At 32.6% G+C, this 12,490-nt stretch overlaps 2 protein-coding genes across 2 annotated transcripts; one reads left to right on the top strand and one right to left on the bottom strand.

Annotated features, from left to right (window-relative positions):
• Positions 1-7,079: 7,079 nt before the first annotated feature.
• On the bottom strand, positions 7,080-9,081 carry LOC147505125 (F-box protein SKIP23-like). The gene is made up of 2 exons (XM_086557723.1): positions 8,927-9,081; positions 7,080-8,681 (listed from the first exon to the last, which is right to left on the bottom strand). The coding sequence occupies exon 2, from the start codon at positions 8,669-8,671 to the stop codon at positions 7,292-7,294; it is 1,380 nt and encodes a 459-aa protein (XP_086413849.1). The 5' UTR covers positions 8,672-8,681; positions 8,927-9,081; the 3' UTR covers positions 7,080-7,291.
• On the top strand, positions 9,003-12,033 carry LOC147505124 (pentatricopeptide repeat-containing protein At4g21705, mitochondrial-like). Its single transcript, XM_086557718.1, has 3 exons — positions 9,003-9,135; positions 9,535-9,715; positions 10,567-12,033. The coding sequence occupies exons 1-3, from the start codon at positions 9,110-9,112 to the stop codon at positions 11,827-11,829; spliced, it is 1,470 nt and encodes a 489-aa protein (XP_086413844.1). The 5' UTR covers positions 9,003-9,109; the 3' UTR covers positions 11,830-12,033.
• The last annotated feature ends 457 nt before the right edge of the window (positions 12,034-12,490 follow it).

Genomic DNA, 12,490 nt, shown 5'->3' with positions numbered 1-12,490 from the left:
TAACTATTATATATTAATATTATATTAATCACTCAACCAAATTTCTTATAACGTGAAAACCTTACTCTCAATTAAAAAAAAACACACACACACTTTTGATAAACCTTTCAACTTCATTTTGTTATTTATAATTAATAAAATAAGTTTGATTGAAGTTTTGTGAGATTGCCTAATAAGGTGAAATTCATATATATTGAAGCTACTTGAATAGCAATGAGTTTTAAATCATACGGAAAGAGATAAGATAAACATTATTTTAAATGCAAAACTATACTTATTGAAACATTCCCACAACATATAACCCAACTATGTTTTGAGGTTAGTTCAATGCATTTGCATCCAGTTTATTTTTTGAGATTAGTTCAGTGCAGTTGCATCCGGTTTCCGATTTCCCATTAATTATTTTTTTAAGATTAACTCCACGCATTTGTATCATATTCTAATTTATAATTAATTTTTTTTTTTAGGTTAGTTAAATGCAGTTGCATCCAATTTCTGATTTTTCTATTAATTTAATCTTTGAGGGTTAACTCAATGTATTTGCATCCAGTTTCCGATTTTTCGACAATTATTTTTTTTATGTTAGTTTGATATATTTGCATCCAAGTTTTGATTTTCCTTTAATTATTATTTGAGGTTAGTTTAATGCAGTTGTATCCATATTCCAATTTTCTATTAATTATTTTTTAAGATTAGTTTAATGCTTGCATTTGCATCCAATTTTCAATTTCCCGTTAAATATTATTTGAGGTTAGTTTGATGCATTTACATCCAGTTTTCGGTTCCCTATTAATTGGTTTTTTACGTTAGTTTCATTCAGTATTATATATTTTTTAAAATATTTGTCATTATTGCTTTGTTGTTTTTTTTTTTTTTTTTTTTTTTTTTTTTTTTTTTTTTTTTTTTTATTTTCTATTATATATTTTGTGATGTTATTTTTTGTATAATTGTTTTTAACTATGTTTTGAGGCTATGTTAAGGATATATTTGAAATAAGTCGTTGCTTTATCATAGACACTAAAATTGTATGATTTGTAATAGGGAATTAGTTTATACAAATCACATATTTTTTAGCAATTTTTTTATTTGATTAAATATATAAAAATTGGAACACTAAAAGTGTTTGATTCGTTATAGGAAATTACCTTTTACAAATCACCTATTTTTTAGCAATTTTTTTTTATTTTATCAATTATATAAAAATTGGAAATACACTCAAACTCTCCAAATATAAGAATTAGAAATATACTCAAACTCTCCAAACTCCAAAGACGTTCTATGTATGTAGGATTGTACACTATTAGAAAAGATTATCTTTCATATTATAGTGCCACATAGGAAAGAACAAAAAACTAACTCTCATATTAGAGTGCCGGAGAGAGAGAAAATCTTCCATTAGAGGTCTCTGTTTTAGTATATAGACTAGATTTTGGACCCGGACATACGCCCGGGATCTATTAAATATTTTGTGGGCTGAAAATGCTTTACAAAATGTCTCACACACATTTTCGAATAAGAATATATTTTTATTGAAAATAAACCGAAATACATTAATGACCAACGATTATGGTACATAAGTACTTGGAAACTAATTAAGAGATCAAATTAAGATAGCCTCATCACTTTGTGGTTTAGGATATTAATCTGTAATTTTCAAATAGAATTATCTTAAACTCGATCTATCTTGTATAATAGTTTTATTATATTTATGGTGATTTAGCGGCAAATTTTTGAATTATAATATATTTTTATTAAAAATAAACCGAAATACGTTAATGAGCAGCGATTATGATGTATAAGTACTTGGAAACTAAGGGATCAAATTGAGATAGCCTATTCACTTTGTGGTTTAGGATATTAATCCATAATCAAATAGAATTATATTAAATTCGATCTAGCTTGTATAATAGTTTTCTTAGATTTATGGTGATTTAGCGGCAAATTTTTGAATCAGAATATATTTTTATTGAAAATAAACCGAAATACGTTAATGAACAGCGATTATGCTGTTCATGGTGCATAAGTACTTGAAAACTAAGGGATCAAATTGAGATAGTCTATTCACTTTGTGGTTTATAATATTAATCTGTAATTTTCAAATAAAATTATTTTAAACTCGATCTAGCTTGTATAATAGTTTTATTAGATTTATGGTGATTTAGCGGTAAATCATCACCGTTCGGCTTACGTACTAATGTATACAAATCACTAAAACAGATTGATTATTTCCATATCCTCAAATAATACAATACTCCCACTTGAAAAGATTTATCATATGAGCGTGTCCTCTGAGCGGGTGCCGTTATATTAAATTATTCTAAAAATATTAGCAACTATGCATAGTTATGAGATATGAAAATTATATTAATTACTCATTTAAATTTATTGCACCACTCTCTATAAAAAATGAAGCACCAAATCTTGATAAAACTAATTTTTTTTTTTTTTTTTTTTTTTTATTGTTAGGTTTAATAATTAAAGTTTTGTGAGAATGCCCAATCTTGTGAAGATAATATTGAAGATACTTGAATAGCAATGTATTCCCAATCACAATAAAAATAATTATAATAAACACTGCTTAAAATGCAAAACTATATTTGTCGAGACATTTATTCTCCTACATAAAATACAAATATGTTTTAGGGTTATTAATTCAATGCATTTGCACCAAGTTTATGATTTTCCATTAATTATTCTTTTTGAGGTTAGTTTAATATAGTATGTTGCATCCGTTTCTAATTTCTCATTAATTATTCTTTGAAGTTAGTACAATGCGAATGCATCAAGTTTTCGATTTTCCGTTAATTATTATTTGAGGTTAGTCACGGTGCAATTACATCCACTTTATGATTTCCCATTAGTTATTCATTAAAGTTAATTTAAATGCGCATAGTTGCATCCAGTTTTTGATGTTTAGTTAATTAGTCTTTGAGATTAGTTCATTGCATTTGCATCCGTGTTCCAATCTCCGTTAATTACTCTTTGAGGTTAGTTCAATATATTTGCATCCGGTTTCTAATTTTATTGTTAATTGTTTTTCTAGGTTAGTTCGATAGTTTACAATTTCTATACGGTTTGCATACATGTAAGAGTCTGTTTTATAAACTCACTTTTATTTTGGGTTCATAATTACTTGTAATTATTCATATGAGAAGGCTAAAAAGTGGATATTTATGCCTTGAGGTCGGTCGCGATGCAGTTACATCCGACTTCGATTTCTAGTTAACCATTTTTTATGTTATTTCAATGCATTTGCATCAATTTTGATTTCCGTTAGTTAATCTCGATTTTAGTTTAATGCGGTTGCATCCGGTTTTAGTTTTCCGTTAATTATTCTTTTAGATTAGTTCAATGCAATTTCATATAATTTTAGATTTTATGTTAATTGTTCTTTGAGGTTAGTTCAATGCATTTGCATCAAGTTTCGATTTCGGTTAATTATTTTTTGAGGTTAGTTCAATGCGGTTACATCAAATTTATAATTTCCGTTAATTATTCATTTAGGTTAGTTCGGTCACGGAGTTTCATCCATTTTTAATGTTTCATTAATTAGTCTTTGAGATTAGTTCATTACATTTGGATCCAGTTTCCGATTTCCCGTTAATAACTCTTTAAGGTTAGTTTAATACATCTGCATCTAGTTTCTGATTATTTATGCTTTGAGGTTAGTTCGATATAATTATATATATCCAGTTTTTTATTTTTCGTTAACTAATTTTTGAGGTTATTTCAATGCATTTGCATTTAGTTTTCGATTTCCCACCAATTATTTTATGAGGTTAGTTCAATGCAGTTGCATTCGGTTTTTGATTTTATGTTAATTATTTTTTGAGTAAAGTTCAATGCATTCGCATTCAGTTTCCGGTTTCTCATTAATTATTATTTGAGGTTTGTTTGATGTATTTGCATACCGTTTCCAATTTTCCGATAAATATTTTTTAAGGATTTGCATTCAATTTCTAATTATCCTTTAGTTACTTTCTTCGTCATTAGTTTAATGCAATTTGCAAAACTTTATGATTTCCCATTAATTACTCCTTGAGCTCGGTTATGTATTTGAATCAATTTTCCAATTTCCTTATAATTATCAATGTGGTGTGTAATACCAACTTCTATTGATCCATCTGTAGTGTCCTTGAAAACATGACATAAAAAGTAAATTATGCTTAATTTACTATGTGGGATCATCGAAGATTATCTAGTTTCCGATTTCTCGTTAATTATTCTTTAAATTATACATGACTCACTATGTGGAATCTTTAAAAATTATCTACGAATGGGTGTTGTTATATTAATTATTCTAAAAAATATTTGCAAATATGCATAACTATTATATATTAATATTATATTGATCACTCAACCAAATTTCTTATAACGTGAAAACCTCACTCTCCATTAAAAAAAAAACTCACCTTTGATAAAATTCATCAACTTCATTTGTTTTGTTTAATAATAAAAGTTTAATTGAATTTTTGTGAAATTGCCTAATAAGGCGAAGTTCATATATATTGAAGCTACTTGGATAGCAAGAAGTTCCTAATCATACGGAAAGAGATAAGATAAACATCATTTTAAATGCAAAACTATACTTATCGAAACATTCCCACAACATATAACCCAACTATGTTTTGAGGTTAGTTTAATGCATTTGCATCTAGTTTCTGATTTTTCGTTATTTATATTTTGAGGTTAGTTCAATGCGGTTGCATCCAATTTTCAATTCCCATTATTTATTTTTTGAGATCGGTTCATTAAGGTTGCATCAGTTTTGATTGATCGTTAATTATTCTTTTAGGTTAGTTCAATACATTTGCATCAAATTCCCAATTTTCTATTAATTGTTCTTTGAGGTTAGTTCAATGCATTTGCATCAGGTTTCGATTTCCGTTAATTATTACGTGAGATTAGTTTAATGTATTTGCATCAAGTTTTCGATTTCTGTTTGTTTATTATTTGATAAAGTTGCATTTGCATTTAGTTTCCGATTTCCGTTAATTATTGTTTGAGGTTAGTTCAATGAGTTTGCATCGGTTTCGATTTCCGTTAATTATTTCTTGAGGTTTTGCATCCAATATATTTTTGAGATTAGTTCAATGCACGGTTCATCGAGGTTTCGATTTCCGTTAATTATTTTTTAAGATTAGTTTCGCATTTGCATTATGTTCCCAATTTATAATTAATTTTTTCTTTGAGGTTAGTTCAATATGATTGCATCCAGTTTTCGATTTCTGATTAATTTAATCTTTGAGGGTTAGCTCAATGCATTTGCATCAGGTTCGATTTTCCAACAATTATTTTTTGATGTTAGTTTGATGTATTTGTATCCAAGTTTTGATTTTCTGTTAATTATTCTTTGAGATTAGTTTAATGCGGTTGTATCCATATTTTGATTTTCTATTAATTACTTTTTAAGATTAGTTTAATGCTTGCATTTGCATCCGATTTTTTCGATTTTCCGTTAAATATTATTTGAGGTTAGTTCGATGCATTTGCATCCAGTTTTCCGTTCCCCATTAATTGTTTTTTTGTCGTTAGTTTCATTCAATATTATATATATTTTAAAATATTTATCATTATTGCTTTGCGTTATTTTTTTTTTTCATTTTCTTTTTATATATTTTGTATAATTGTTTTAACTATGTTTTAAGCCATGTTAAGGATATATTGAAATAAAGTCGGTGTTTTATCATAGATACTAAAATTGTATGATTTGTAATAGGAAATTAGTTTATACAAATCACCTATTTTTAGTATTTTTTTATTTGATCAAATATATAAGAATTGGAACACTAAAAGTGTTTGATTTATAGGAAATTTCTACAAATCACCTATTTTTTTTTAGTAATTTTTTTTATTTGATCAAATATATAAGAATTGAAAATACACTTAAACTCTCAAAATATAAGAATTAGAAATACACTCAAACTCTCCAAAAGAGTTCCATGTATGTATGTAGGAGACTATTAGAAAATATTATCTTTCATATTAGAGTGCCACATAAGATAGAAAAAAAAACTAACTCTCATATTAGAGTGCCACATAGGAGAGAGAAAATCCTTCTTTAAAGGTCTCTGTTTTAGTATATAGATAGTAGATAGTAGATTTTATACACTTCTATAATTTACACTAGACCAATTCCTTGCAGTCTGCCATTTTCTTTGTTTAACACTGTACTTGGCTGGATAGAATGATAGAGCATCTTGAAGTGCTCAAAGCAAGTTCATTTTTCATCTATTGTTGTTGTGAATTAGACTTTTGGCCCTCAGGGATCTCTCAGCAGCCCATCGCATACGTTGTTCTTACTTAACAAATTCATTGCTGAACATCTATATTGTTCTTAGATATCCATATCACCCATATCACTGACATAGGACAGGATCAAAACTTCACATCTTAGCCCCAAAACACCTTTTTTTTTTTCCTTCGAGAGAGAGGATCAAGGAGTGTATCAAGTCCTTAATGTCTGAAAAACACAATGCAGTCCATCTTAAATGTTGCTATATTCCCTACCAAAACATCTCCATCTGTTGGTGATAATCGATTGTGTTAAGACTTAAGAGACAGACAACACGTACAGTATCTCTGTCCATTAGATTTTAGAATCCTTCCAAACTTAAAAAGGAAAACGATAACACAGTTATCGTACACTACTTGTGGCTCCTATATGCCAAATAGCTTGTTAGACTCCCCCTAATTATATAATATATGTTTGACGAACTTTCCATGACCATAGGAGCTCACTTCTAGTTGTATTCCTAATGCGCAATTGGGAAGTCACCCCTTCACCACTGACCACTGTAAGGAATAGACAAGATTTTTAAGTTTACTGAAATTTTGAAGAGACCCAAAAGCTACAAGATTTATCGGGATTTTGACAAATTCTGGCAAAACATTGTCAGAAACGGTTGTATATCGGTGTCAAAGTTTTGTCACAGTGGGGATTCCTACGAAGTCTACTTCCATGGTGGAAGAACGCAACGTCATATCTCACAAGTTCATTTCTTTATTACTACTAGATAAGTAGGTTTGTCATGCATCCAGAATTCTCATACAGCAGGTTAAGTGAGTGATTTGCTAGCTTTATGACAGCACAATCGTAGAAATATATAAGATCATAACCAATATAATAACTACTAAAACATTACTTTCTTCCACCTACGCATATAATGATAGTGACCAATAGGTTCTCAAAGGGTTACAAACTAAACCAACCAAAAGAGAAAACAACGTAAAAGAATCAAACCTACACCCATCTACAACTAAACCATCTAAGGTAGTACTGACAGACTAGTTAGTTTCTCCATGGAACTGGGGTAAACCAAAATGAAGGCGGCCACACTGGTTTAGAATCAATTGGATAGATTTCTTTGACACTTTTGTCTTCTAAGCTGAAAATGCCTATATCATGGCGTATAGGTTCAGGCATGTAATCATACGGCACCATACTGTCTGTGAAGTATATGGAATTTGGTTTGCAACCCAAGAAATCAGACACTGAAACAGAGAAAGAGCTGTTACAACCCCCCACGAAGAACGCATTATCCCCTATGCTTTCAACCTTTTGCCATGCTTCAAGATTATTACAACCAGGACAGTTTCTGAACTTAAATACTTTAAATCGAACTGTTCTATAACACCTTAACGATTCAAGTAAGTCAGAACCATCAGATTCATCACTCTGATCACTTTCATTATCAACTTCATCATTGTAATCATCGTCGTTTTGGCTCTGCCCACCTAGAACCTCCTCACCGTCACCACCAGCAACACCAAAAAAATAATCATAATCATCACTATCACTCCTATAAGTATTATCTGAATCAAACTTACAGGTCCTTCTAAGTTGGAACAACTCGCCTTTTGATTCTACCAGGTACCGACTCTGCCAAAAAAATTCACCGGGTGGTGTAGGAGCATAGTCAGTCATTGTTGGGTGATCAGGATCAGCAAAATCAATAGTTACAATTCCTCCAGGGTTATAGACAGCAAAAAACTTCCCTTTGTAGTATATGGCATCTACATGCTCTCGGGGTACTTCAAATTCTATAGAAGTCCATGCTTCATCTCCAGGTTTGCAATAGGCCAATCTTAATCCACCACATATGGTTAAAACGATTGTCCGATAGGACGTCGAGCGACTAGGAGCACAGGACAAGATGGCTTTACTGACGCTGTACTTGCCAAAATTTCTAAAGCTTGGCCTTGATGGAGGGAGGGTGGTTGATGAGGGGAGTTGGATTTTCTCTCCGGAAATTGGATCAAGCAACTGCATATCCAAACTTTCATCAACCAGCACCAGCCAGCCAAAACTAGCTCCGCAGCAATAGTAACGATGAGGCACTGATAAGTTCAGTGGAGCTCTGTTACTATTCTTGTAGTCACATTGAAGTGGTTCAAAGAGACGCCGCGTTTCACTGTCCATGGTTACTCCAGAAGCAATAAGTCCAACAAATTGGTGTGGTAGGTAACGCCCTTCTTCAATGGCAACTAATCTCCAAGATGAACATACGGAACTAAATCCCAAATGATCAGAAGGAAATAATCTTCTGTAAATCAATTCTAACAGCGGCTGCGGTAATTGAGACCAATCTGCAGTCATCATAGTTTTTACTTTTACTGGAGGATGTTTCAGAGAGATATGAGTTGTGAAAAATTGAGCTAGAGAGTTCATACTGTTTTTCCTGATAAAACAAGAAAAGAAAATATAAAACCAATAGTAATTCCAATATAATATGACGACAAATAATGGTTTTCTGTTGCCATATGTGGTTGAGTATAAACATATTTCATCAAAACCCAAATTACTAATTCATCAATTAATCTTCACATTTATAAAAAAAAAAAAAAAAACTAGTTTAATTTACAACTCAACTTTAAATGATCAAGAAGAAATATATAAAAAAAATACATATGTAGGGTTACTTACTTGCTCTCTCCTCTAAAGTCTAAACAAGCGTCAAGACTCAAGAATGTCCGAAAAAGGACGGGCCCTCATATTTTATTTATAACATCGCACGTGCGTTTCACGCGGGAAAACATTTTCTCGAGTGTCCCACTTAACCTCATTTTCTGATTTCTACACTCTCAAAACCTTCAAACTTGTCCAGCAATGAATAAACTGAGAGCTGTATTTAGCAAGGCCCAAAATTTCGATATCGGTTAATATATCGGTGTACCCAAAAACCGAGATATATCGGATATATCGGATATCTCGGTCTTTTGGTGATTTTCAAAGTTTCTAAAATATCGGATATTCATCGATATCGGATATCTCGGATCTCTCGCCGAAACTCGGATATATAGGATATTTCAAACAATATTAAATTATTAATAATTGGTCAAAAAGTCAACCGATATATATCGATTATGAAATAATTATCTCGGCGATATAAACTTTCATATCGGAAATTCCGATATATCTCGGAAAAAAGGGGTTCAATATTCTGGATATATTCGATATCGGTGTACCAATTTACCGAGATATATCGGCGAGATATCGGATATCTCGGCGATATTTTGGGCCCTGGTATTTAGTGGAATGCCTCAAAAGAAACCAACTTTGTATTCAAGAATTAGTCCACTTGGTAATCCTAGAATTAATCTTGTTCCTGTACTTGATAAATGGGTTCAAGAAGGTAACAAAGTTCGTTATACAGAGCTTCAAAACCTTCTTAGAAATCTTCGTAAACGAAGGCGATACACCCATGCTTTACAGGTATGTTTTTATTATTTATCCTATTAATTTACTGGTTTTATTTTGAGTTTACATTTTTAATGGTGTTATGTAAATGTGGGTGGCGTGTTGATTGTGAAATTGGGTTTTATTTGTTGGGGATTGAAATAATGTTGTTTTTTTGGTGTTATGTTTGTGATTTTGAGTGGGTATATGGTGTCGTAAATGTTCTATAGTAATCCAAGTAATGTTGCGCTTTGGTAATATTCCCATCACTCCTTGGGACCTAGGCACTTGTCTCCATATACCATAGGTAATCGACAAGTTTAACCATGCAACTAGCTAGGCCCTTTCATCTTTTGCTTCAGCATACAGCCTACACAAAGGAAACCAAGTAGGAAAAGATTGCTAGTCAAAATATATGGAAGACACGCTTAACTTTGTCATGTTAAATCAACAATATCTTTACAGGGAGGAGATTGAGGGTATAAGGGTGTGGTTATGTCATCGTCTATATCTCAACCCAAAGGTACGGTATGGTTTTACTGGTGTGTATAATAAGCGCGTGTATGGCTCTCTGCTAGGAACTCTAGTGAAGTTTTGATGAACAAACCTAGGTTTACATTAGGTCTCTCTATGAGTACGACCATATATTGCACAAAGAATGTTGGGATTGGTCAGGGCCTCTGCTGATAATTAAAAACCCATTTTCAATTAAGTTAGAAATAGTTCTAAAAACATCAACCTTTAAAAATGGCTCTTCTTGTACTAATTTCTTTTCGCCAAAGGTGTAAAGAGCAATTTTTCTGGTTGTGGATACTTTTCTTCTTTTCTCATTTATATGTTTTGAAGTAATATTTCTTTGACCTCTTTCCATATACTTTACTTTGCAGATTTCTGAGTGGATGGGTACGACAGGTGTTTGCACGTTTTCATCAAGCGAACATGCTGTCCAGTTGGATCTGATTGGTAGAGTACATGGGCTAGAGTCTGCTGAGAGCTACTTCAATAGTCTGAGTGACGAAGACAAAAGTGAAAAAACTTATGGTGCGCTCTTGAATTGTTATGTTAGAGAAGGACTAACAGGTAAATCCCTGTCACATATGCAGAAGATGAAAGAAAAGGGTATGGTTTCAACTGCTCTCACCTACAATGATCTCATGTGCCTCTACATTAAAACTAGTGAGTATGAAAAGGTCCCTGGCTTGTTAAACGAAATGAAGGAGAACGGTGTCACTCCTGACAACTTCAGTTACAAGATGTGCATCAATTCATATGGGAAGAGATCCAGTATTGATGAAATGGAGAAGGTTCTCGAAGAAATGGAAAACCAATCCCACATCTCAATGGATTGGAACACATATGCCACAATAGCCCACATATATATGAAAGTGGGTCTCACTGACAAGGCAGTTGCCACCTTGAAGAAATCAGAGAAAAGGCTAACTAAGAAAGATGGGGTTGGGTACAACTACCTCATCTCACTATTCGCAAGTATTGGGAATAAAACTGAGGTGACAAGGTTGTGGGAGCTTAAGAAGACTGCTTGTAAGAAAATTATTAATATGGACTACATGACTATGCTTGGTTCACTTGTGAAGCTTAAAGAGTTGGAAGACGCAAAGAAGCTGTTGAAGGAATGGGAGTCATCTGGAAATATTTATGATTTCCGTGTACCAAATGTCCTCCTCGGTGCTTATACTAAGAGTGGTTGTACCGAGAAGGCCGAAGCAATGCTTGAAGATCTAACTAACAATGGGAAGGTTCCGATTCCGAATAGTTGGGGGATATTGGCTGCAGGATATGTGGAAAAGGATGAGATGGAAAAGGCACTGGGGTGTATGAAGAAGGCTTTCTCAGTTAATAAAAGTGATGGAGGTTGGAAACCAAATTCTACAGTAATTTCTAGCTTATTGCATTGGCTTGGTGATACATGTGAAGTTAAAGAGGTGGAAGATTTTGTCAGGTCGTTGAAGGATTTAATCCCCATTAATAAAGACGTGTATTATGCGTTGATCAAGGCAAATGTTAGAGAAGGGAAAGATGTGGACGGCATTTTGGAAAGCATGAAAGCTAATAAAATAGATCTAGATGAAGAGAATGGGAAGGTTCTGAGCTTGAAAGAAGAGGGAGCTGAATATATTGCTGCTACTTAACTACTGTGAATCTGCATCTTTGTGAGTGGAAGTTTCATATCTTCTCTGCCAGTTAACTCTGATCTGCAAAGAACGGAAAAGAGGTAGTCCTGTGTCTCAGCATACTCTCTGGTACTGCAACTCATTTTCAACAGGTTGACGTATTAAACAATTTTTAACGTGTAATTTGTTTGTTTCTTTTATGAAGGTATAAGCACTTGTGCCTTTCCCCCTTTTAATAGTGTCTTGGCCAGAAATGTTTATGCTGATTGCCGCAATAGTGAGTATAGTTATTGTTTATAGTTCACAGTAAATGGCGAAGGAGAGAACACTTTCTCCATATGGCGAAGGACAGCAAATCTCCTACTTGCTAGTTGCTACTTGGGTGCAAGTGTGTTGCCTTAAAATTTTCGGAACCAAGTCTTTTAAACAGTGCACGATATGGAGGCCCTCTAAAAATTAAGCCTCAAATGGCAAGGCAGAAAAAGTTCAGTTTTTGTTTAGGGCGTTGTTGTCTGACTTGCCGGTTGCAAGATTCTAGCAAAAGTTCCACCCAGTTTGATTTGTTTAAGATGAAATTAGAGTTGCGTGCTTATCATCAGTTGTGCCCCTTGTGCAACAGCACATCGTTTGAAAATCATATATCTACATGGGTGATAGAAGAAAATTTCCTCATGGCGTG

This window comes from Coptis chinensis, chromosome 4, assembly GCF_015680905.1.
Source record: "Coptis chinensis isolate HL-2020 chromosome 4, ASM1568090v1, whole genome shotgun sequence".
NCBI lineage: Eukaryota > Viridiplantae > Streptophyta > Magnoliopsida > Ranunculales > Ranunculaceae > Coptis > Coptis chinensis.
The sequence above is the reverse complement of the archived record's forward strand: the minus strand, read 5'-3'. Positions and strand labels throughout refer to the sequence as shown.